Source organism: Dendrobates tinctorius, unplaced genomic scaffold (genome assembly GCF_039654945.1).
Source record: "Dendrobates tinctorius isolate UK_male_01 unplaced genomic scaffold, ASM3965494v1 ptg000207l, whole genome shotgun sequence".
Taxonomy (NCBI): domain Eukaryota; kingdom Metazoa; phylum Chordata; class Amphibia; order Anura; family Dendrobatidae; genus Dendrobates; species Dendrobates tinctorius.
Genome location: NW_027361874.1, coordinates 81947 through 103578, shown reverse-complemented (window position 1 = coordinate 103578; position 21632 = coordinate 81947). Strand labels below are relative to the sequence as shown.

The 21632-nt window shown below is 43.0% G+C and overlaps 1 protein-coding gene across 2 annotated transcripts in view; it reads right to left on the bottom strand.

The window, feature by feature from the left end:
- Window positions 1-21632, bottom strand: part of KANK1 (KN motif and ankyrin repeat domains 1) — a 122742-nt gene that overhangs the window by 30644 nt on the left and 70466 nt on the right. For both annotated transcript variants that reach the window (XR_012222065.1, XM_073554126.1), the window contains one exon: window positions 17294-19906. Coding sequence is in view for 1 of the 2 variants with exons in the window: in XM_073554126.1 (XP_073410227.1) it covers window positions 17294-19906 (2613 nt within the window). In the remaining variant the exon portion in view is untranslated. Of the gene's footprint in view, window positions 1-17293; window positions 19907-21632 lie in introns of those variants that run through there.

The window sequence follows — 21632 nt, the reverse complement described above, 5'->3', positions numbered from 1 at the left end:
ATGTGACCCCTGACTCCTCCCCTCCTGTGACCTCATCACAGGTCCTAAGCACACATTAGAGAACAGCCTAGCGACATCATTGCAGGCTGTGGAAGGCTGCAGTAGGTCTCTGCGAGAGGGCGAGGATTGGGTGCATGGGGGGGCGTGGCAGCTCAGTGCAGTGTGGGGAACAATAGACTCGCGGAGGGGTAAAAAACGGGACTGTCCCGCGAGAATCGGGATGGTTAGGAGATATGGTCTGACCTGCCGGGCCCCTGACTCCCCCCGGGCCCGGTTGCAGTGGCGACCGCTGGGACCATAGTAGTTATGGCCCTGGTGTTCGGTCCGGTCCGATGGGCGTTGCCTCTCTTCCCCCACTCCACCCATCCTCGGCTTGCTGTACGCATTCTTTGCCGTGAATATTGGAGATCGCGTTCAGATTTCACACGTGAGAGCAATAGTGTGCATGTGTGTCCTACGCCTTCTGTGGTGCCATGTCTAATCATTGGTGGCAGTGTGCTTTAAATACCATATGAAGCTATGCGCCGGATGTGGGGGGGGGAGGGAGAGCGACCGCGCGTAATAAAGCAGTCAAAACGAGGTTTGAGATGCTGGGGTAGCGGCGCAGGCGCAGAAATGCTAATGTGACAGGGGTTTGGGTGCGTGCACCATGCGAACATTCAGGGAGAGTCTTGAAACACAAAACTGCGGCACAAGCGCACTAATGCCTCTCGGCTTTGCCCGTAGATAGGCAAAGCATACTGTGCACGCGCTGAAATACCATTTCAATACTCGCGCACAAAATCTGTACGCGATCTCCAATATTCACGGCAAAGAATGCATACAGCGAGCCGAGGAGTGGAGTGAGAGAACCGAAGCAACACCCATCGGACCAGATTGAACACATTACCATACAACGCGGGAGCAATAAGAAAAGTTTTTTATTAGTGATACATGGGGAGTCAGGAGGTTTTAGAAATAGTTGTGGAATGCATAGCTGACACTGAATTAACTGATGTTTTTAGCTGGTAGGCAAAAAAAGAGGTGACAAGTTCCCTTTAAAAGTAATCTGTCAGTAAATTTTTGCTACCCTATATTAGAGCAGCCTAATGCAGTGGCAGATACCCAGATTCCAGTGAGTTATTACTTACTGGGCTGCTTGCTGTAGTTTTGATAAAATCATTGTTTTTTTCTGCTTCAGATCCAGCAGTACTCTGAATGCTGAACTCTGTATAACCCTGCCCCCACCACAGATTGGCAGCCTTATGTGAGCCTGTGCAAAGGCAGAAAGCTGCTAATCAATGGTGTGGTGGGGTTACACAGAGCTCACAAATACAGAGGATTACAGTCATGGCCAAAAGTTTAGAGAATGACACAAATATTAATTTTTACAAAGTCTACTGCTTCATTTTTTCTAATGGCAATTTGCATCTACTCCAGAATGTTATAAAGAGTGATCAGCTTAACCGCAATTACTTGCAAAGTCAATATTTGCCTAGAAAATTAACTTTATCCCCCAGAACACATTTCAACATCATTGCAGCCCTGCCTTAAAAGGACCAGCTAACATCGTTTCAGTGATTGCTCCATTAAGGCTACTTTCACACATCCGGTGTGTGGGGTCCGGCGGCGTGCGGCGAAAAGCCGGGCCGCCGGATCCGGCCTGCAGCCGTGACACCGGATGTGTGTGCGGCGTCTGATACGGCTCGGACGTGATTTAAAGGAGCCGCAGCAGGAGGTGGACAGAGACAGCCGCTGAGAGAGACAGCTGCTGAAAGGGAGGTGAGGGGAGGGTAGGAGAGGAGAGGGGAGGGGAGAGGAGAGGGGAGGGGAGAGGAGAGGGGGTTGGAGAGAGAGAGAGACATGTGGGGTTAACACTCAGTGTCCGGGCGAGAGAATCTCTCTCTCTTGCCGGGCACTTGTGGGGTTAACCCCACAGAGAGATCTCTCTCTCTCACCCAGACACTGAGTGTTAACCCCACAAGTGCCCGGCGAGAGAGATCTCTCACAAGTGTCTGGGTGACAGAGAGAGATCTCTCTCTCTCTCACCGGGCACTTGTGGGGTTAACATTCACAGAGTCCGGGCATGCGCTGTGGAAAAAGCCGGTCCGGCGCTGAGAAAAAACGTTGCAGAGAACGTTTTTTCCAGACGCCGGACCGGCTGTTTTTGCCGGATCTGGCAAAAACCGGATACGCCGCATAGGCATCAGGCGCGATGCGGCGATAATGAAACTCTATGGGGAAAAAAACGGATCCGGTGGCAACAGGCGCCGGATCCGGTTTTTACACTTTTCGCCGCATCGCGCCTGATGCACAAAAACTGATGTGTGAAAGTAGCCTAACACAGGTGTGGGTGTTGATGAGGATAGGGCTGGAGATCAATCTGTCATGATTAAGTAAGAATGACACCACTGGACACTTTAAAAGGAGGCTGGTGCTTGGCATCATTGTTTCTCTTCTGTTAACCATGGTTATCTCTAAAGAAACACGTGCAGTCATCATTGCACTGCACAAAAATGGCCTAACAGGGAAGAGTATCGCAGCTAGAAAGATTGCACCTCAGTCAACAATCTATCGCATCATCAAGAACTTCAAGAAGAGAGGTTCCCTTGTTGCCAAAAAGGCTCCAGGGCGCCCAAGAAAGACCAGCAAGCGCCAGGACTGTCTCTTAAAAGTGTTTCAGCTGTGTGATCGGGCTACCAGCAGTGCAGAGCTTGCTCAGGAATGGCAGCAGGCAGGTGTGAGTGCATCTGCATGCACTGTGAGGCGGAGACACTTGGCGCAAGGCCTGGTCTCATGGAGGGCAGCAAAGAAGCCACTTCTCTCCAGAAAAAACATCATGGACAGACTGATATTCTGCAAGAGGTACAGGGAGTGGACTGCTGAGGACTGGGGTAAAGTCATTTTCTCTGATGAATCCCCTTTTCGATTGTTTGGGACATCTGGCAAATGGCTTATTCGGAGAAGACCAGGTGAGTGCTACCACCAGTCTTGTCTCATGCCAACTGTCAAGCATCCTGAAACCATTCATGTGTGGGGTGGCTTCTCAGCCAAGGGAATGGGCTCTCTCTCAGTCTTGCCTAAAAACACAGCAATGAATAAAGAATGGTACCAGAATGTCCTCCAAGAGCAACTTCTCCCAACCGTCCAAGAGCAGTTTGGCGATCAACAATGCCTTTTTCAACATGATGGAGCACCTTGCCATAAAGCAAAGGTGATAACTAAATGGCTCAGGGAACAAAACAGATTTTGGGACCATGGCCTGGAAACTCCCCAGATCTTAATCCCATTGAGAACTTGTGGTCAATCATCAAGAGACGGTGGACAAACAAAAACCTTCAAATTCAGACAAAATAAAAGCATTGATTTTGCAAGAATGGACTGCTATCAGTCAGGATTTGATCCAGAAGTTGACAGAGCATGCCAGGGAGAATTGCTGAGGTCCTGAAGAAGAAGGGTCAACACTGCAAATATTGACTTGCTGCATTAACTCATTCTGTCAATATAACCTTTTGTTACTCATAATATGATTGCAATTATATTTCTGTATGTGATAAAAACATCTGACAAACACACATAAAAACCAGAGGCCAGCAGATCATGTGAAAATATAATATTTGTGTCATTCTCTAAACTTTTGGCCATGACTGTATATGGCAGCATGTTAGCTAGTCTGCTAGTGATAATCTTCTGCTGATGAAATTGTTACATAGTTATATTAGGATAAAAAAAAAAAAAAAAAAAGACTCCGGTCCATCAAGTTCCACTCTTTTCAAAACTACAGCAAGCAGCACAGAATCTGGGTCTCTGACACTACATTATGATGCTCTCAGCTTAGGTGGCAAAAACCTGGTGAGAGATTCCCTCTAAAGATAATTTTTCCAGTCTTAAACATACTTAAAACTACAAAAATGAGGACTCCAGCTCTAGTCTCTTATTTATTTCTCAACCAGAAATAGAAGGATATTTATTGACAGAGCAGCCATCATGTCACAGGATTGTCCGGGTAGTCTGTTTTCTCTGGAGGAACCAATCACAGGTAAGAGCTACTTTGCTTGGCAAATACACTGTCTGCTGTGATTAACTCATTAACTGTTTCACCACCAGAACAAAGTAAATTACAGGCGATGACACTATAAGACATTTTGTAGCTATTATTCAGCTTGTGTTCATTCATAATGCAGCAGAGCAGGCATTTACCTCCGGGCACAGTAGGTATAGGGAAGCCATCAGGGCATTACTGCCCTTTACTGACGTATGGGGCCCCGTGAGGATTCGCCCGTTTGCTCAGTAACTGAACACGTGTACTCAGATGTTCACTTGAAATCTATTGCTGAGCAGGATGCGCTTCCTGCACTGCAATAGGAGCCGCCAGCCAATCTGAGGTCGGCAGCTGTCTTCCTGCGCCACAAATGGTTGAGGAAGAGGACGCCGCTGGATTGCATCCAGGTAAGGACATATGGGGGGGCAAGACAGAGACATAAGGGGCAGGATGGGAGAATACATATGGGGCAGGATGGAGACCCATGGGGTAAGGAACGAGACGCATGGGGGCCAGGATGGGATACGTTATTACAGGAAGGTTCCAGGATGTAGGACATTATTACTGTACAGGTTAATTAAGGGATATTATTGCTGTGAGGCATTTTATTTTTGAGGATACTGTTTTCAGTGGGGGGTCCTATTACTGTGCAAGGTGATCCTGCCACTTTACAGTATTTCTTCATCTGGCGAAGTGTAGAAAAGGGGAAAAAATTGGGGAATGTGCTCTAGATAACTTATTTTCTGCAGCGACGAGTCTTGGCTGGAAGAAGTGATGGTGGTCTGCACTGGATGAAGAAGCAAAGCAAAGATGAATATCTTCAACTAGAAATGTCACTGGTGAGTCAGTGCGTTACCTGTACACTTACATTACATACTATATACAGAGCTCCTGTGTATAATGTCACTGGTGAGTTACTATTACCTATGCACTGACACTATACACTGCATACTAAGTACAGATCTCCTGTGTATAATGGTACTAATGGTGATATTAGTATTGTGTTTATTGTGCTTCTTTACTACTGATCAGTATCGTAGTATTCAGTCACTATGTGGTGGCAATATGTGATCCAGCCATGGTATGACGGTATTTATCCCTTGTATGTGGTATTTTTGGTCATTTTAAAAAATGTGACACATTCCCTCACAGAAAAATAAATACATATACCTAAAAAGTATTGAGCATTGGGACTGTGGAAGGTTCGCAGGGTGGAGGTGGAGCTGGGGTTGGGCCTGAACGGAGTCCCAAAGGGACCCTAACATTTTGCCAGTATGGGGCCCTGAAATTCCTGGTGACAGTACCGAGTAGGTAAACCAGAAGTAAACCACACAATAACCTTTTCTGATCAGCAAGGCATGATGAATACAAGCATTCTCCGCGAAGTCACTGGAAATGGAGAATAAGGTTCAAGATTCCTTTGACTTTGCTCACATGGTTCAGATATACTATGGATTTTCTGCCTAGAACTGAACAGAAAATCCGCAGTGTAAAGGACCACAGGTCAGTCCATGCTCAGATCCAGTGTGGATTTTTCATGCATCATGTGGATGAGATTTGGTAAAATGTCAATCACTTATAGCAGCAACAAAGTGGATGATATTTTAGCAAATCTCATTCACACGATACGTAAAGACCTCACAATGAATCTGAGCTCAAACTGACTTGTTGGGCAGATATTAAATTCATAGTTTGGCAATTTGTTTTGCAGATTATTATGTTAGATTTTGCCCTTTGCAGAGATGCCAAATCAGCATCAACATCCACATGTTCCTTCATTAGGCTTTTTATTTGCTGCAAAATAAACTTTTTTTTTTTTAAATGCTATAAAAGGTTATGTTAACACGATCAAAGGCTATGTTTTTTCTCTGCAGGCAAAACCTGCTCTCTTGGCAGTAACAAAGCTGCTTGCAAAAAGAACATTGTGCTGCCGAAATAAACATGGTTGCTTTTTAAACCTTTTTTTGCTTTCTATGGCTGCAAAATCTCCAAAAGAATTGAAATGCTGCAGATTTAGGCTATGTGTCCACATACGCAGAAAATTCCTGACTAAGGCTACTTTCACACTTGTGTTTTGAACATGCGCACGCCTGCGTTTAAAATCGCATACGTTTTAAGAGTTAACATGGCTAGAAACTGGTTAAAACGCATGTGCCTAAAAAAAGCAAATGTATACAAAACGCATGATGCGGTTTTTGTATGTGATTCTATTGCGCACGAAGCGCAGCGCTAAAAAACGCTAGTGTGAAACTAGCCTAAAAAACACCAAAAACCGCTTATGTGGGCACTCAATTCAGTCAGGGAAAAACAAAACAAGTGTGTGCATAGGATTTCTGAAATCTCAGCTTTTGTTGGTAATGTAAAAGGCTGCTTTTAATTTTCATAAACAAAAAACGCAACGTTTGAACATAACCTAATATATAACAATACTTTTGCACAACTCGACGTTTGGGCACAAATATTGTGACGGCATTTTTTTATGCCAGTCTCAGCCAGCTATGCCAATATGGGCAAAGTATGGGTGGGACTGGGCATGGCTAAGCCACCGCCGATCATGTTCAGTGTGGCATAATTTAGGCCAGAAATGTTCCCCAATACTTGGCTGGAATACATTTCTGCAGGATACGCTTGGCACTTGTGAGATGCAGCCAATTCCTATCATAGCTTATAGAGTTGGCCAATATATAGTATAAGCATTGGGAAGCTAGGATATAGGATTGCAAGAAATGACTCTTTGGCATGTGCATCTGAAGAACTGACATACATCTACAGACTAAAGGAACCAAGCACTTCCTGGTGTCAGAGCAATCACTTTAAATAGCACACCTCTCATCCAGGAAGCTTCATGTTATGAGTAGACATAATGTGAAGTAAGCCACACCACTGGGCTAATGCTCCAGCGTCTACAGAACAGATGGCCACTTGTCACTCAGGCTTGGCCTTGACTGTGGCTTTTACCTACATCCGCTCTGTAATACAGAAGTACAATGGTATTTTATAGTGAAGTGGTGCGGAGGTTGCTGCTCTGGCCAGGAGTGAAGTCAAATAATTTGTATAACATGAGGCCCAAATCCGTCTCTGCACAGAATATCAACACCGTGATGTTTGACATATCGGCTTGTATAGGGAAACAGTGTACATAATGTCATCAGGCTAATCACTGACAAAAAAGTCTTATTTCTCTGCTGACTGATTTGGTCATGAGACTCTTGCTGCCCAAATCGCAGTCGTACACGACTGCAACAACGCTGGCAGACTGAGCTACTCTGAAACACTGTGGTGTTTCAGGGAAAATATACATTGAGAAGCCGACTGGGGACTATGGCCCCGATTAATCAAGACTAGAGATTTTCTAACCGATCTAGATGAGGAGACGTGCTGGTATCAGACGCTCTCAGTTAATGAAGAGGTGAACAGCTCTTCAGGAATCTAGAGCTCCCGTTGAGTTATGTGCACTACGCCAGTCAGGTACTGGAGTTTTGGCATATGGAACACCACATGAATTAGATTAATTGTGGCATCCTGCCTCACCCCAGCTCTGCCCATATTGGTGGAGCTGGGACAAAATGACGTTAAAACGACAAAAGCTGCAACATTTTGGCACAACTCCAAGTTGCACTAAGATTTTGAGACTTTTCAAAGCTTTTATTCCCATTTGTACATGGAAACACGAGAAGCAATGGTATGAAACTGAAAGGGAGAAGATACAGATTAGATAGTGGAAAAAACTTTAACAGTAAGGGTGATCAATGAGTGGAACAGGCTGCCATGGGAGGTGGTGAGTTCTTCTTCAAGCAGGGAATTGGACCAGATGATTCTGGAGGTCCCTTCCAACTCTAACATTCTATGGCTCTAGGATTCCACTTTTTTGGAGTAAAAGCTTTGATTAACCAGGGCATGTGTGTCTCAGATGCTGGAGGCAGGTCCCAACGGATTCACTGTGTGAGTGTATAGGGAGAGACTTGGGAGTGTATAGGGAGAGACTTGGAAGTCTTTAGAATGGGGCTTGAAGAAGCTGCAGGGAACCTGCATTGGAAATAGTCATCTGAGACATTGTCTCCGGCGACTTCTCAAAATACAGTTTCTCTGAAAAGCTGCAAAATTTCACAGTGAAGCATACACAGATGCAATAAAACAGCCAGGGTCATGGCCTGTGATTTGACCAGTATGGATCTCATGGCAGGTTCCCCTTAATGGAGCCTGAGCGCAAGATAATTCTTCAATATATTCACATCCTGAAAACTTGTCATTGCCTAGTCTTGCTCACATATCTGCAATTTGTTAGACTGTGTCAATGTATGCAAGACTGAATTCATACAAAAAAATGTTGTAGTAGAATTAAGTACTGTATACTAACTCATTACCATGCAGTAAAACAAATCTAGAAGAGATTTTGTGCATGCTGCGCTATTCATATCTACTTGACTAGACAACATACAGTGGCATGTCAAAGTTTAGTCAACTTATTCAAAATTACTGTTATTGTGAACAGTTAAGAAAGTTGAAAATTAAATGATCTCTAAAAGGGCTAAAGTTAAAGATTACACATCTCCTTTTTATTTTAGGCAAAAAATATATATACTGTACTATTTTTTTTTTTCATTTTAAAAAGGACAAAAAAGTAAAATGGAACTATGCAATGCAGTTTGTGCAACCTCCAAAGCTCATAAAATGCTTTTTGTAGCCAGACAAGAGTCTTTCAGTTCTTGTTTGAGGGATTTTCATCCATTTTTCCTTGGAAAATTCTTCCAGCTCTGTGAGATTCCTGGGTCGTCTTGCATGCACTGCTTTTGTTTAGGTCTAGCCATGGGTTTTCAATGATGGATCAAGGGACTGTAAGGGCCATTGCAAAACCTTCAGCTTGCGCATTTTCAGGTAGTCTACTGTAGATTTTGACATGTTTAGGATCATTATGCTTTTGTAGAAGCCATACTCTTTTCAACTTCAACTTTTTTTTGCAGACGGACAATGTTTGCATCAAGAAGTTATTGAAATTTCATTGAATTCATTCTTCCGTCTACTCGTGAAATGTTCATCATGGCATTGACTGCAACACACCCCCAAAGCATGATTGATCCACCCCCATGCTTAATTGTTGGCAAGACATTCTTTTCCTGAAATTCTGTGCCCTTTTCTTTCTTTTCTTTGATCATTGTGGCCAAAGAGTTCTATTTAACATCAGCAGTCCACAGGACTTTTTTCAAAAATGCATCAGGCTTGTTTAGATGCTCTTTTGTATACTTCTGACACTGAATCTTATGGTGAGGACTTGAGATGGGAGACACCTGGATGTTCGGGTCCGGCTGAACAGTTACAAAAAGTTCAGGTTTCGGGTACCAGAGCAGTACCCGGACCCCATTCACTTGAATGGGTGGCCCAAAATCCAGAGTTTGTCGTGCTGTCATGTGCATGACCTCAAATCAAACACCGCTTCTAATGGGCGGTGAAATCATCCCCGCCGGTCAGACAGCCGCGGTTTCCACGCTGTGAAAAGACAGCGTAAGCGCTCAGCTGTGATCGGAGGTATAAACTTTACCTCCTGCCACTGGTGTCAGCTGATGGGTCTACAACTCCCATCATCCAATACCTGCTGCTGCTATTAACAGTGAGAGTAACAGCGGCGGATGGGAGTATTCATCGGCTGCTTCTGCTCTGTAAATTAATACATTTTAAAAAACGGCGTGGGTTCCCCTGTATTTTTGCTAACCAGCCAGGCAAAACTCACAGCTGGGGGCTGCAACCCTCAGCTGTCAGCTTGGCTAGTTATCAAGAATAGAGGGGTCCCCATGCAATTTTTTTTAATTATTTTAATTTAAAAAAACAGCATGGGGTCCCCCCCCATTTTTGACAACCAACGTTGCTAAAGCACACAGTTGGGGGCTGGTATTCTCAGCCTAAAAATAACAGCCAGCAGCTGCCCAGAAAAGGCACGTTATTCTGGCACTTTGCTCGGGCTCTTCGCACTTGCCCTGTAGCGGTGGCTAGTGGGGTTTATATTTGTGGGGTTGATGTCACCTTTGTATTGTCAGGTTACATCATGCCCCGAGGTTAGTAATGGAGAGGTGTCAATAAGACGCCCCCATTACTAACCCCATAGTCACATTGTAAGAAAAAAAAGACCCAAGAAAAAAAGTCATTTTATTGAAAGAATGACACAGACTCCTTTAATAATCTTAATTACACCATACTTACAACCTCGCCTAATTCCACCGAAGCCCTCGATCTCCTGCAATAAAACTAAAATAATAAAACAACAATATACCATACCTGTTCGTCATTCTGTCCCATACCGTAATCCATATCTGGGGGATAAACAGTTTTCAACCTGGACGGTGCCAAGGCTGAGAACCACTGGTGATGAAGCGGAAGCGAAACATGCGTTGGAGTGGTGTGTGGGGGCAGATGTGTGTCAATTTGGTTGGTATTGGGGTTCTATCATGGATTCTCATTGGTTTCCTTTATGGTGTAATGCTGATCACATGGATCATGAGGTTTTTTTTCAATAGGCACTTGATTTGGAGATCATGATTTAATTCTATTATGAATTTATTTTGATTATCTACAAATTAAGCAATTTATTTACCTCAAGTTTATTTAATCATTTATATCCCTAATGCACTATATAAGTCACCTTGTTACTCATACAGATATACCGTATATACTCGTGTATAAGCCGAGATTTTCAGCCCATTTTTTAGGGCTGAAAGTCCCCCTCTCGGCTTATACGTGAGTCATATACCAGAGGGTGTGGGGGGGGTCAGAGATCATACTCACAACTCCTGGCACATCTCTGCAGCCCGCGCTTCTCCCTCTGCCGTCTGCTTCCTGCGTTCACGTGGTACCGCTCATTAAACTCATGAATATGCGCATATTTATGAGTTTAATGAGCGGTACCACGTGACCAGCTGAATGCAGGAAGCAGACGACCGATGGAGAAGCAGGGGCTGCAGAGAAGACCTTGCGCCAGGAGGGGGTGAGTGTGACAGGGCAGAGTAATATTCACCTGTCCCGGTTCCATCGCCGTCCACCGCTGTGTCTCCGGGTTCTCCTGCTGTGACGGCAGAGGGAGCGATGACGTAGTCAGTGTGCGCCCTCTGATGTCACTGCAGAGAGCTGGGAGACACAGTGGTGGACGGCGATGGAACAGGGACTGGTAAATATCTCCGGTGCTAGGGGCTCAAGACACCGGCACCTGGCCCCCAGCGATGGAGAGGTGAGTGTCATTTTTTTTCTATTGCAGCAGCAAATAAGGGGTATTTATGGAGCATCTTATGGGGCAGAATTAACCCTTGTGCAGCAGCATATTATGGGGGGTACTTATGGAGCATCTTATGGGGCAGCATTAACCCTTGTGCAGCAGCATATTATGGGGGGTATTTATGGAGCAGCATTAACCCTTGTGCAGCAGCATATGGGGGGTATTTATGGAGCATCTTATGGAGCAGCATATGGGTGGTATCTATGGAGCATCTTATTGGACCACCATTAACCCTAGGCTTATACGCAAGTCAATAAGTTTTCTCAGTTTTTTGTCGCAAAATTAGGGGGGGTCTGCTTATACACGAGTATATACGGTATACTTTCCTTTACAATATGCACCTTATTATATATCTAAATAAATAAAGTACAGAAAGCCACAAAAATAATTGTATAAAATTGTTTGGAAAAAACTTTTTTGCCAATTAAGCTGACATACCCCGCCCCCTGCATACATTGTGATTTCATATTTCGCTTATTTGTCTCATGATTTCATGCTTTCATTATGATATGTTGCGTAATCATGATATATATATGTGTAAAAAAATATATATATATTTTTTTTTTAATAAAGTGTTATTTTTTACTTATTTTTTCAATACTATTTTTTTGGGTTATATATTGCGTGTATGGCATTTATTGGTAATGATTAATGTTTATTTTTGGTATTTCTTTTCTATACAGGATTTTGCTTGGGTAACTGCATCTTACCTGCCTGTTGTGGTGGGCACTCCTGCCCGGGATTCAGCTGCCTGTTCTGATGCGACGGGACTACCGAGGTCATTCTGACTGATATCCGGCTCCCCCAGTTAGGCAGCGGGGATCCGGCTGTCAATCAAAATGACCAAGGAAGTCCTGAGAGTGGAGCGGAAAAGAAGTCTCCGACTTGACGTCAGCAGAGGCTTCCGAATCCCTGGCAGGAGCGGTCTGTGACCGCTCACTGCCGACGAACAACGTCCCTGTGAACAGGCAGGTAAGTTGCAATTACCTGCCTGTTAGCGCTTAGATACATTTTTTTGTTTTTTATTAAGTCCTGGATATACCCTTTAAGTTTACATTTTCATATTAGGCAATTCAAGTTTTATACGAGTGCTATTCCAATAGAGTCTTGTTAAAACAAGCAACTTTGGAAATTTACTTGATATTGAAAGCCCTCCCCGTCCTTCACGTCCATTGACACTGCACAATTCTCAAGATGGAGCATTCTTAGGAAAACATGTTTCATTCATGATAATCGTGCAGTGTAACGGGGCTGCCGATCACTAGAAGAAAAAGCAAAAATCTCATTTGTCAGATGAAATGATTTTTTGTGCTGCACAAAGCATCATCATTCTTGGCAGTACATGATCCTCTGTAGAAAGGACCCTACTGCTGAGAAGAATGGAACACTATGTGGATTGAACGTTCTACTACGGTGCAACGAAGCAGAGTCGGACTGAGGGACGTTAGCACTGCACATCAATGGAGGGATTTTTAAAATTTTTTTATTGTTTACTGTGGGTTGTCTACCATTCTCAGAGCTTGTAAGCGTGGCGCTGAAGCTGGTATGATCGCTAGCTCCTGATCCTGCACAATATCAGTGTTACTGTGTGTTCTTCAGGTGCTGCAGAGGAAAGTCTGCCACAAACAGCAGCATCGAGTGTGCACAGTTCAGGTTCAACAATACTGATGGTTGGAACTGTCAGTCAAACAGGAGCACACCACCCCCAGAAGGCAGGAAGCCAGGAGGCAGAGGAGCGGTGTGCTCCTGGTGAAGAAGCAGAGGAAGCCCCTTTAAAAAAAATTTGTTTGTTTTTTAATATGAGACAACCCCTCTAATATCAGGTATTTTATTTTATATCCTGTATTAATACATGCCCTTCAAGCTTTACTTACAGAAGACTGGATAAGCTCTTCTGTCCTAATTTTGTGAGAATTTGTCTTTATACAGTCTACAATATAGGTAAATTGCTGGCTGTACAGATATCTTAGCGGTTAATGTTTATCAGCTAAAGCGGATCACATACTGCTGAAACTTCCTTCCAGGATTGCAGCATCAAAAAGATGCAAAGGGTTTTGTAAGAACATTGTATAGACGTGAGGTCAGCTCAAATATTATTTTGTAAGGGAGCATTGCTATAATGGATATAGCCGTCACCGGTCTGCAGTGGCCAAAGGATGTGTGAAAATTAGTATAGCGAAGGTGCTATATATGGGACCTGGTATCCTACTTGTAGAAGAGATCAATTAAAGCAGTGAACTCATAGGAAGCCATGGGAAGCGCATGCATTCTATTTTAAACTATGGTATCTCAATCCTCTATATTGTGAGATGTTTTAAACTATTGAAAACTATTAATATCCTTAATCTCTTAGAAGCTAGAGAAAGGCTATTATTTAGTATAAAGGGAACTGTTCACATGATTCAAGCTGCCCAAACTGCAGGCAGCATGAATCAAAGCCAGGCTGTATGAGATCTGGCCGGCCAAGAAGGAGATTAGTCTGGAGCAGACCCCGGTTGGCTCTCCCCAGCATTGCTAGAAGTGATTGACATTTGTCCCCCTTTGTACACGTGTGGAATATATCTGTCAGTCACCTGGAGTGGTGCTTGGAAGAGTCGGCCAGGGCCTAAGCTGGACTAGTCTAATCTAGGGTTATGGTCTGCGGTCAGGTCCTCAAGGTAGGTTGTCTATGAAATGCTGTCATGTTCCAGAGAATATTATATCAGGCTGCAATCGTGCCGCGAGGCTGTAGTTGATGCTGCCCTAACAGATGGTTCCTTTTGAACATATGGGATCAGAACTTTCTCCAAAGCTGTTTTGTTGCCTTGGAAGCCCAGCTGTATATCAAAGCTTCCTGCCCTTGTGGGTTCATCTGGGCATTAAGGCATGTCCAAATGTCTTAACCTCCTGAGTACAGGCATGTTCGAAGGAGCAGGAGAGTTTGTTATTGATTACCTAACTTACAGTGGTATATTAGGTCTATATTTGTAACCCACCCTGAGGGTAGCAGTTATCGATATCAGATCACTTGGGGCCGTACACCTGTCACTCCCATAGATCAGCTGTTTTCAGCACTAGACTGATTTAAACAGTGAATGGAGCATAAACAGAACAGCTCTGGTCCTTATGTAGCGGCTGTTGCTGAGAACTGCAGCTCAGTTCCCGACCGAACTTCAATAGGAGATTTGCTGCAGTTCTCGGGAATGGCTACTTGCCAGTAAACAGAACTGTGTTGCTCCAGCTCCATTCACTCTCAGACTAATGAACTGTTTTCTATTCTGTGTGTCCAGTGTAACACAATCACTGATCTGATATTGACAGCCTACCGTAAAAAAGGAGCAGGCATCCCATTGGTGGAACCTGTGCAGTGGCACAGGGGCCCAAGCGGTAAACTGGCCCACTTCCATCTCTAAAGCAGGTGATATAGTGCATTATGATGAGCTATTAGACTGCTAAGGGCCCATATACTGTGCTTGCACTGAGGCCTTCTTATGTTTTTGTCCACCCCTGACCCTAAGGATAGGTCATCAACATCATACCCTTGGACATCCCAGTTAACTCATTAGCGGAGGGGCGCTCCCCTACGTCTTGTTATAGTCGGGAGCTTATGTCGTATTGTAGTAGGGATCTTACCTATTTGTTATTGCAGTAGCTAGTTTTCTTATATCTTATCTTATGTAGTATTCCTGTCTCGTGCATTTGAATATTTAAATTTTATTATCTAAATATATATGGTATTCCTGTTAATGCACATTATATACTATAATTAAAAAACTAAAATTACTAAAGTTAATAATGCTGACTGTTCGTAATATGGCACTAGGCCTCACTTTACCAGCCACATTGTGCTCTAATCTGAGGATCTGACTCACTAGAACATAATTTTAATCCAGTCAGGTTTTGCTGGTTTCAATTCTGAAGTGCTGAACATTAGCTTAGAATGGCATAGATAAACTACATTATGCTACTTCGTAAAATCAATCCAAACCGCATATCTACTTCAGCAACCGCATAAGACTCCGGATTAAATGGAGAAGAATTGTCCGACATGACTGCTGCTGCTTCAGATATGTGCTCTTATTTGGCCAATGCTGTCAGCCCCATAGACATCAAAAAGAGAAGTAGCAGCCATGCTTTACCATGACACTTCAGGGCGAGATCCCAAAGGAACAAATGAGTGCGATACCTGTTCTAGTGGCCATCAGACATTTATAAATAATGGACACTCGCTAGATGGCAAATCACTTTTGTTTACACTTTGACTCAGAGGTATTACAATTTGCCTTATTGGCATATATGGAAATGTCAATATGGTATACAGAAGATATGCTTTAATATCCCTATATAAAAACAGTTACAGGACTTGTGTTTCGGAAGGGAGTGTTGGGGTGGTCAATATTTTCTGTATTTGGATGTGATTTATTCGGGCAGATCTTCCCCATGGTTGTAATTATTTGAAAAAATGTTTACTTAAAAGAATCTGATTTAAAAACAAAAAAAAACATTTAAAAATCTCTTTCAGTGGAATGTTCCTTGTAAGAAAGCAGGATGCCCTGAATGGCAGATACTGTATGTGCCACCGAGGTGGTTCGCCTTGGTAGTGCAAAATCTGTATCAATAGGCTATTGAGGGGGCTAACTGAACTTGATTTGGGGTCCAGGATTTAAGAGAAACAAAAAGAGTCTGGGTGAAAAAGGTATTTTCCATAATGCAGCCTGGAGCAAACAGGCCTAATAACAGCAGCTGGGTTAGCTCAGCAGTGTGGCGTTGTGCTGTAGCTGAACAGAGGTGCGTTTGTTTAGTGATAGTGTTTAAACTGCTTGGGCTGCTACTGTCTGGAATACAGAGATTGGTGAGGCTGCTGCAATTTACTTTGTTTCATTGCGCCTGAAGAAAGGACTGTTTATATTATTCATTTGTACTGAAGAAAACCCGGTTTTGTTTTGGAGCTGTAAAGTTTATGATGGACAATTTACTTTATGCCGATTTGATTTAAAAATCCTGTGTGTATCCAAGTGGCTACTAGTGTTGAAACCCTACATTCCGAGAATCTTATCATTTTAGGCTCTGTACAGGATTATTTGGAACAGTATGGGTTATGTCTACAATATGTTCTCTAGTACTACTAGCCACTGCTGTAATGTATTACAATCAGACCTAGTGGCCTCTTTTGATATGAGTGATGCTCCTCATTTTTAAAATTTTATTTTTAGGCGATAAATCCTAATAAAGATGAATAGATTATTTCTGTTTTGTTTGGTAAATTGAGCAGTCAGACTATTTGTAGAGAATATATAATGTGGTCTGTGAATGATGCTTAGTTTCAAAATAATTTTCATAAGTAATGTCTAGTTTACTAGACATATAAAAGGTTACTCCCATCACCTTTTCATAGGACCCCACCAATCCCTAAAAACAGAGGTCTGAAATTCCCGGACAAATTATAACGACGGATGTATGTGCGTGCCACAAATCCATTCACTGAGAGTCAGCAGAAAACCAGCCACTGTACTTGGCTTTCGCTAAAAGTCTCAGAAAATGAAAGCGGTTGAGTGCTGTGTGGTTATCATGATTCATATGGGGCAGATCAGAGCATCGTCGTGTTGATAGTTGGGTTATTTTGTTCAATTTTCATATTCCTAAACAGATATTCCCATCTTAAGTTCTCTTGCTCAGAAAAGTTCTCATTGACATGCAAAACATCCAGCTCTGGGATAAGTTTGTGAAGTCTCTTATAGCCGAAAGGTAGTGCTTCTAATAGAATGACTAGACCCAGTACTGAAAGGCCCCAGTCAAATTATCCCAATTTTAATTACAGTTTAGATATATTCCAGTTCTCTTTCAGTGTGTATAGTAACTTACATAACATTCTGTGCTACCAATGGAATACCTGTAGAGAATAAAACCTAAATTAAAGCTCTATAGGACAACGGGAATAAGATTTTTTAGCCAAGTACAGAATGGACATAGTACATTGAAATGTCATCTTATACAGCAACTATTACTCAATCTTGATATGCCAGAAACGATCTTACCTGGATATAAATTCAGCTCCAAGCTTTTCTTTTGTAGTCCTAAAGTCTGCAAATCTTCATTACTGCCACACTTCATAACAGAGTTAATGGATGAGATGGTACTGATAAGCTGAGAATTAAGAGTCCCAATCTGAGAATATGGTTCACCGAAGGTTTCGGCAAGCTCAGTGTAATTTTCGGCAAGGAGCATCTGCTGTTCTTGTAGCAGCTTCTGCACTCGCTCAATATAATGGTCTATAGGTGGAGAATCAACATGCGACACATTTTCCTTTACTACAGGGAAAGACACTTCAACAGGAACAGATTTGGTGTCAGAAGAAAAGGGTTCAGGCTCACTAGGTCCACAGGCTATACTACGTGACTTGACTCCAATCAGAAAGTTATCAAAGACATTTATTTGACCTACACCAAAATCTTTGGTTTTTCTGATTGAGTTAAGTTGTTCAAAATCGGAATCAGACGTACATAATCCAATAGAACGCGTTTTTGGCATGGCATCGATTTCCTTTACTTTACCATCTCCTATAGCTACTGAGCGCAATTCCACGCTTTCTGTGTTGGTATGTTTGCTGTACATACTGTAGGCAGTATTTGTACTTGCATCAACAAGACCTGGCACCTCTGTGTTGGTGGTTTGGTTTGAGACCTCAAATTCTGTGTTTGTTTGCTGGCTTGTAGTCCAAGGAGCCACATTAATGGCAGAGTCCATTTTGGTAACAAGTTCTGTATTGACACCACGTGAAAAATAATCCAATAATGGTTTAATTATCACATCCACAGAACAATCTCCACATGCAACGGATTTCATATCCTTAACTATCACCTTGTCTTGGGACAGCTCATTTACATGCTGTACATACAGCCCAGTTTCAGAAATGGTCTGGTCCACGCCAACACATTTATCACACATCTTAAGCTCCTGCTCCACACCCATGTCACAAGTCTCTACGCTCTCCTTTACAATCCAGTGATTCATTGGGAAATCAGGGCCCACAGCTGCATTTTGAAGCAAAGGGCTACAGGAAACTCCGATGCTGCATGTTTGCAAGCAGCTTCCAACAGAAGAGTCAACTACATCTAAATATTCTCCATGGTTTTGGTCCCTGGTTTCTACTACAGCTTCAACCATCCTACTGCACGTTAAGGGCTGAGCCATCACTGCTTTGTCTAATCCTTTCCTTGATCCTGCTGCCCGTATCTCCAGCTTTAATTTAGTCATTTCCATTTCATAGGTTGTTTCTCTCAAATCTGTTTCAAGGCGGTAGATTTTATCTTTAAGTGCTTCAATTGTTTGCTGTTGGAGTTCAACTTCTCTTTCAACATCAGTAGTTACCCCAAGCATCTCCTCAGTTACCCCCACTCCAGTGCTTCTAACACAAATTTCAGCACCCACAGAGATCTCTCTCGTGGGCTTGGCAGATTTATAATACACAACCACATCATTCATGTTTTCATCAGAACCAACAGCAACAGAGCGACCACATTTTTCTTTAGATTTCCTCTCCTTAGACTGTGAGGAACAGTAAGCTTCAAAACTGCTATCTTGGATTTTCTTTTCTAAAGCCTGCATCTCAGCCGTCAGTTGTCTGAATTCCTTAAGTGTGTGAGTATTTTGTTCAGGAGTGTCCATCTCCTCTTCAGAATCTATATGTAATTCCCCACCAGTTTTAACAGTAGTCCGTATTGATTCAAAGCCAGCAGCATTCCCTGCGCTGTAGGATCTTTTACGGAAACCTGTGGTATCATTCTGGGTACTAACTTTTTGGTTTTTAATTTCTGACATCAGTTGTCTTTTTTCTTCCTGTAATACTGAAATCTTTACTTGAAGTATAGGAATGGTTTTTACCTGTTCCTCCAGTTCTTTCAGACGTTTAAGTGCCACAGCCATCTGCTCCCTGATATGTTGAAGGTGCATGGGACTGACATTTGTCACTGGTGTTGCTACCCCTGAACTCAGTGGACTGTGACGAATGGAGCTTCCTAACGAGGAGGCAAAGAAAGCACTATAATCACCATTAACTTGGTATCCATTTTGAAGCTGCTGGGCAGTAGATGTGAACGATGAAAGGGAACCAGTGGAGCCCATTCCCCCAAAACTTGCCAACCTGGGCCTGCGTACATCGGTTAAAGAAGAAGCTACCTGCATGACTTTTTCTTGTTCCAGCCTTCGTCGAGTTTCCATTAGTGTTTTTGTAACATGAAAATTGTGTTTGGGCAGATGAGGGGACAGTGGTGCTAATGGTTTGTTTTCAGGAATGGCTAAAAAGCTTGGAGAGGCTTCTTGTGAAGCAGATGACCTGGCAGAACCAGAAACAGTATGTCGCCTAGCAATTAATGAAGGTGAGCGCTTATTGTCATCACTGTTAGAGGATGAAAGAGACTCTGTGGAGGGCCATCCAATTCCCTGGCATGTTTCGGTCTTATCCTCTGAAAAATGGGAGCCCAACTTGTGCTTCTTTAAAAGATTAATTTTCTTCAGGGTGTTCCCCTTTTGTATGTCCTCAACATACTTCACAAAGTCCAGGTCTATCTGGTATCCATATGGCGTTTCCACAAAATAGGCAACTTTGGGATCTCTTTCATCTTCACCATTTGAGACACTTTCCTCTTTTTCTGTAAGAAAAAAAGGAATAAAAACACATTAAGTCAAGAAATGTGGGAAAATACACTGCCACTTACAGCTAACAAGGTCACCCTAAAATATATATACATTATATAGATAATGGTTGCACTGGTGCAGATAATTAGCTTTCATCCTTGTGTTCTTATAAAACGGAAACACAGATTTGATCTTCTACTTACAATAGGACACCGATAACTTACATAAAATATTAATAAATCTAAGATTAAATATTGAAGTAACTGAAGTCTTTGTGGTCCGCATGCACACATACACATGGATGGCGACCATGGATGTATTGTACAACATTTTCCATTGCTTTCAAACAAGTCACTTAAGGAGAAAAAGCAGCGAATTCATAACCTCTGACAAAACATGTTCCTACGACCGTCCCCCTCCCACTGATGACATGAATATGTAAAGAGTCAAATTTTTCTTGGTGAGCCAAGCGTTTGCCACCTTTTGTTTATGAGGAATCCAGAACGACTAAACATCTAGCTCCATGATAAAAACAAAGCAGTTAAAGGGCAACCCCATCGGCGGAGAAATCTCTTAGCCAAAGGTATTTAACCTAGAATGGCACAAACACAAATTGAGAACATGGAGACAACATGTACGGAGATCCGTCTGAAATGCCACAGCAGAAAGACTGCCTGAGCTCACATAACAGGGAAAGTTATATATGGGTCCCACTAGCTAATGCTCGGCCATGACACATACTAGACACCAGCTTCACGTTAAGGACAGAAGTAGAGGTACAGAGATCAGGAAGGAAACCACCAGAGGCTGCTACTATAGAAGGACTTACTTGTAGACGCCAGGAGCTGTGCTGCATTCGACAGGCAGTCCCAGCCGCTGTGTGCTCATGCTGACAGTGCCTGTCATAGCTTCGTCTCCCTCACCACAACGAGCTACTAACCTCACAGCTGCCTTTTCGACTTTTTTTTCCCCCTTTGCCACATAAGGAAAGAAAGCCACATTTGTATAAACTTAGCAGGACGGGGCAGCCTTTTCCATAGGTCAGCCTTCAGCAACACCTTCTGCTGGACACTCTCCTTCCACCACCCTCTGAAGCCTCAGCTGTTCCCTGCAGAGTCACACTTCAAACACTGCAAAGCCACATCCTGGCTCTTAAAGGTGCAGGCGCTTGTGAAACTCCCATGAACTTTGACAGCCACATGCTTGCTGGGCAGGAGCCAAGAGTTTCACAACACCACACACAATATGCCCAAGTGTTCGAGGTTATGACACTGTTTATAGTTTACGACACAAACTGCCTTGCCTTTCATATGTCCCGTCTTATTAATCTTTGTGTAAAGCACACTTTAGGATACTTTTACATGGCAGTATTTTAGATCAGGAACGGATCCTTCAGAGAAAAGCTATGAGGGAGAGATTTGCACCTCCTCTTGGTTTTGGAGCCACTCTTGGTTAATGCTTATGTATACTAATATAACGCTCTAAAAAGACATCATCCCACATCTGTTCTCCATACCCCCCCTTAACCCCTTCACTACCAAGGGTGGTTTGCACGTTAACTCCCGGGCCAATTTTTACAATTCTGACCACTGTCAAAATATGAGGTAATAACTCTGAAACGCTTCCAAGGATCTCGGTGATTCTGACATTGTTTTCTCGTGACATATTGTACTTCATGTTAGTAGTAAAATTTCATTCAAATAACTTGTATTTGTGAAAAAAAACGGAATTTTGGCGAAA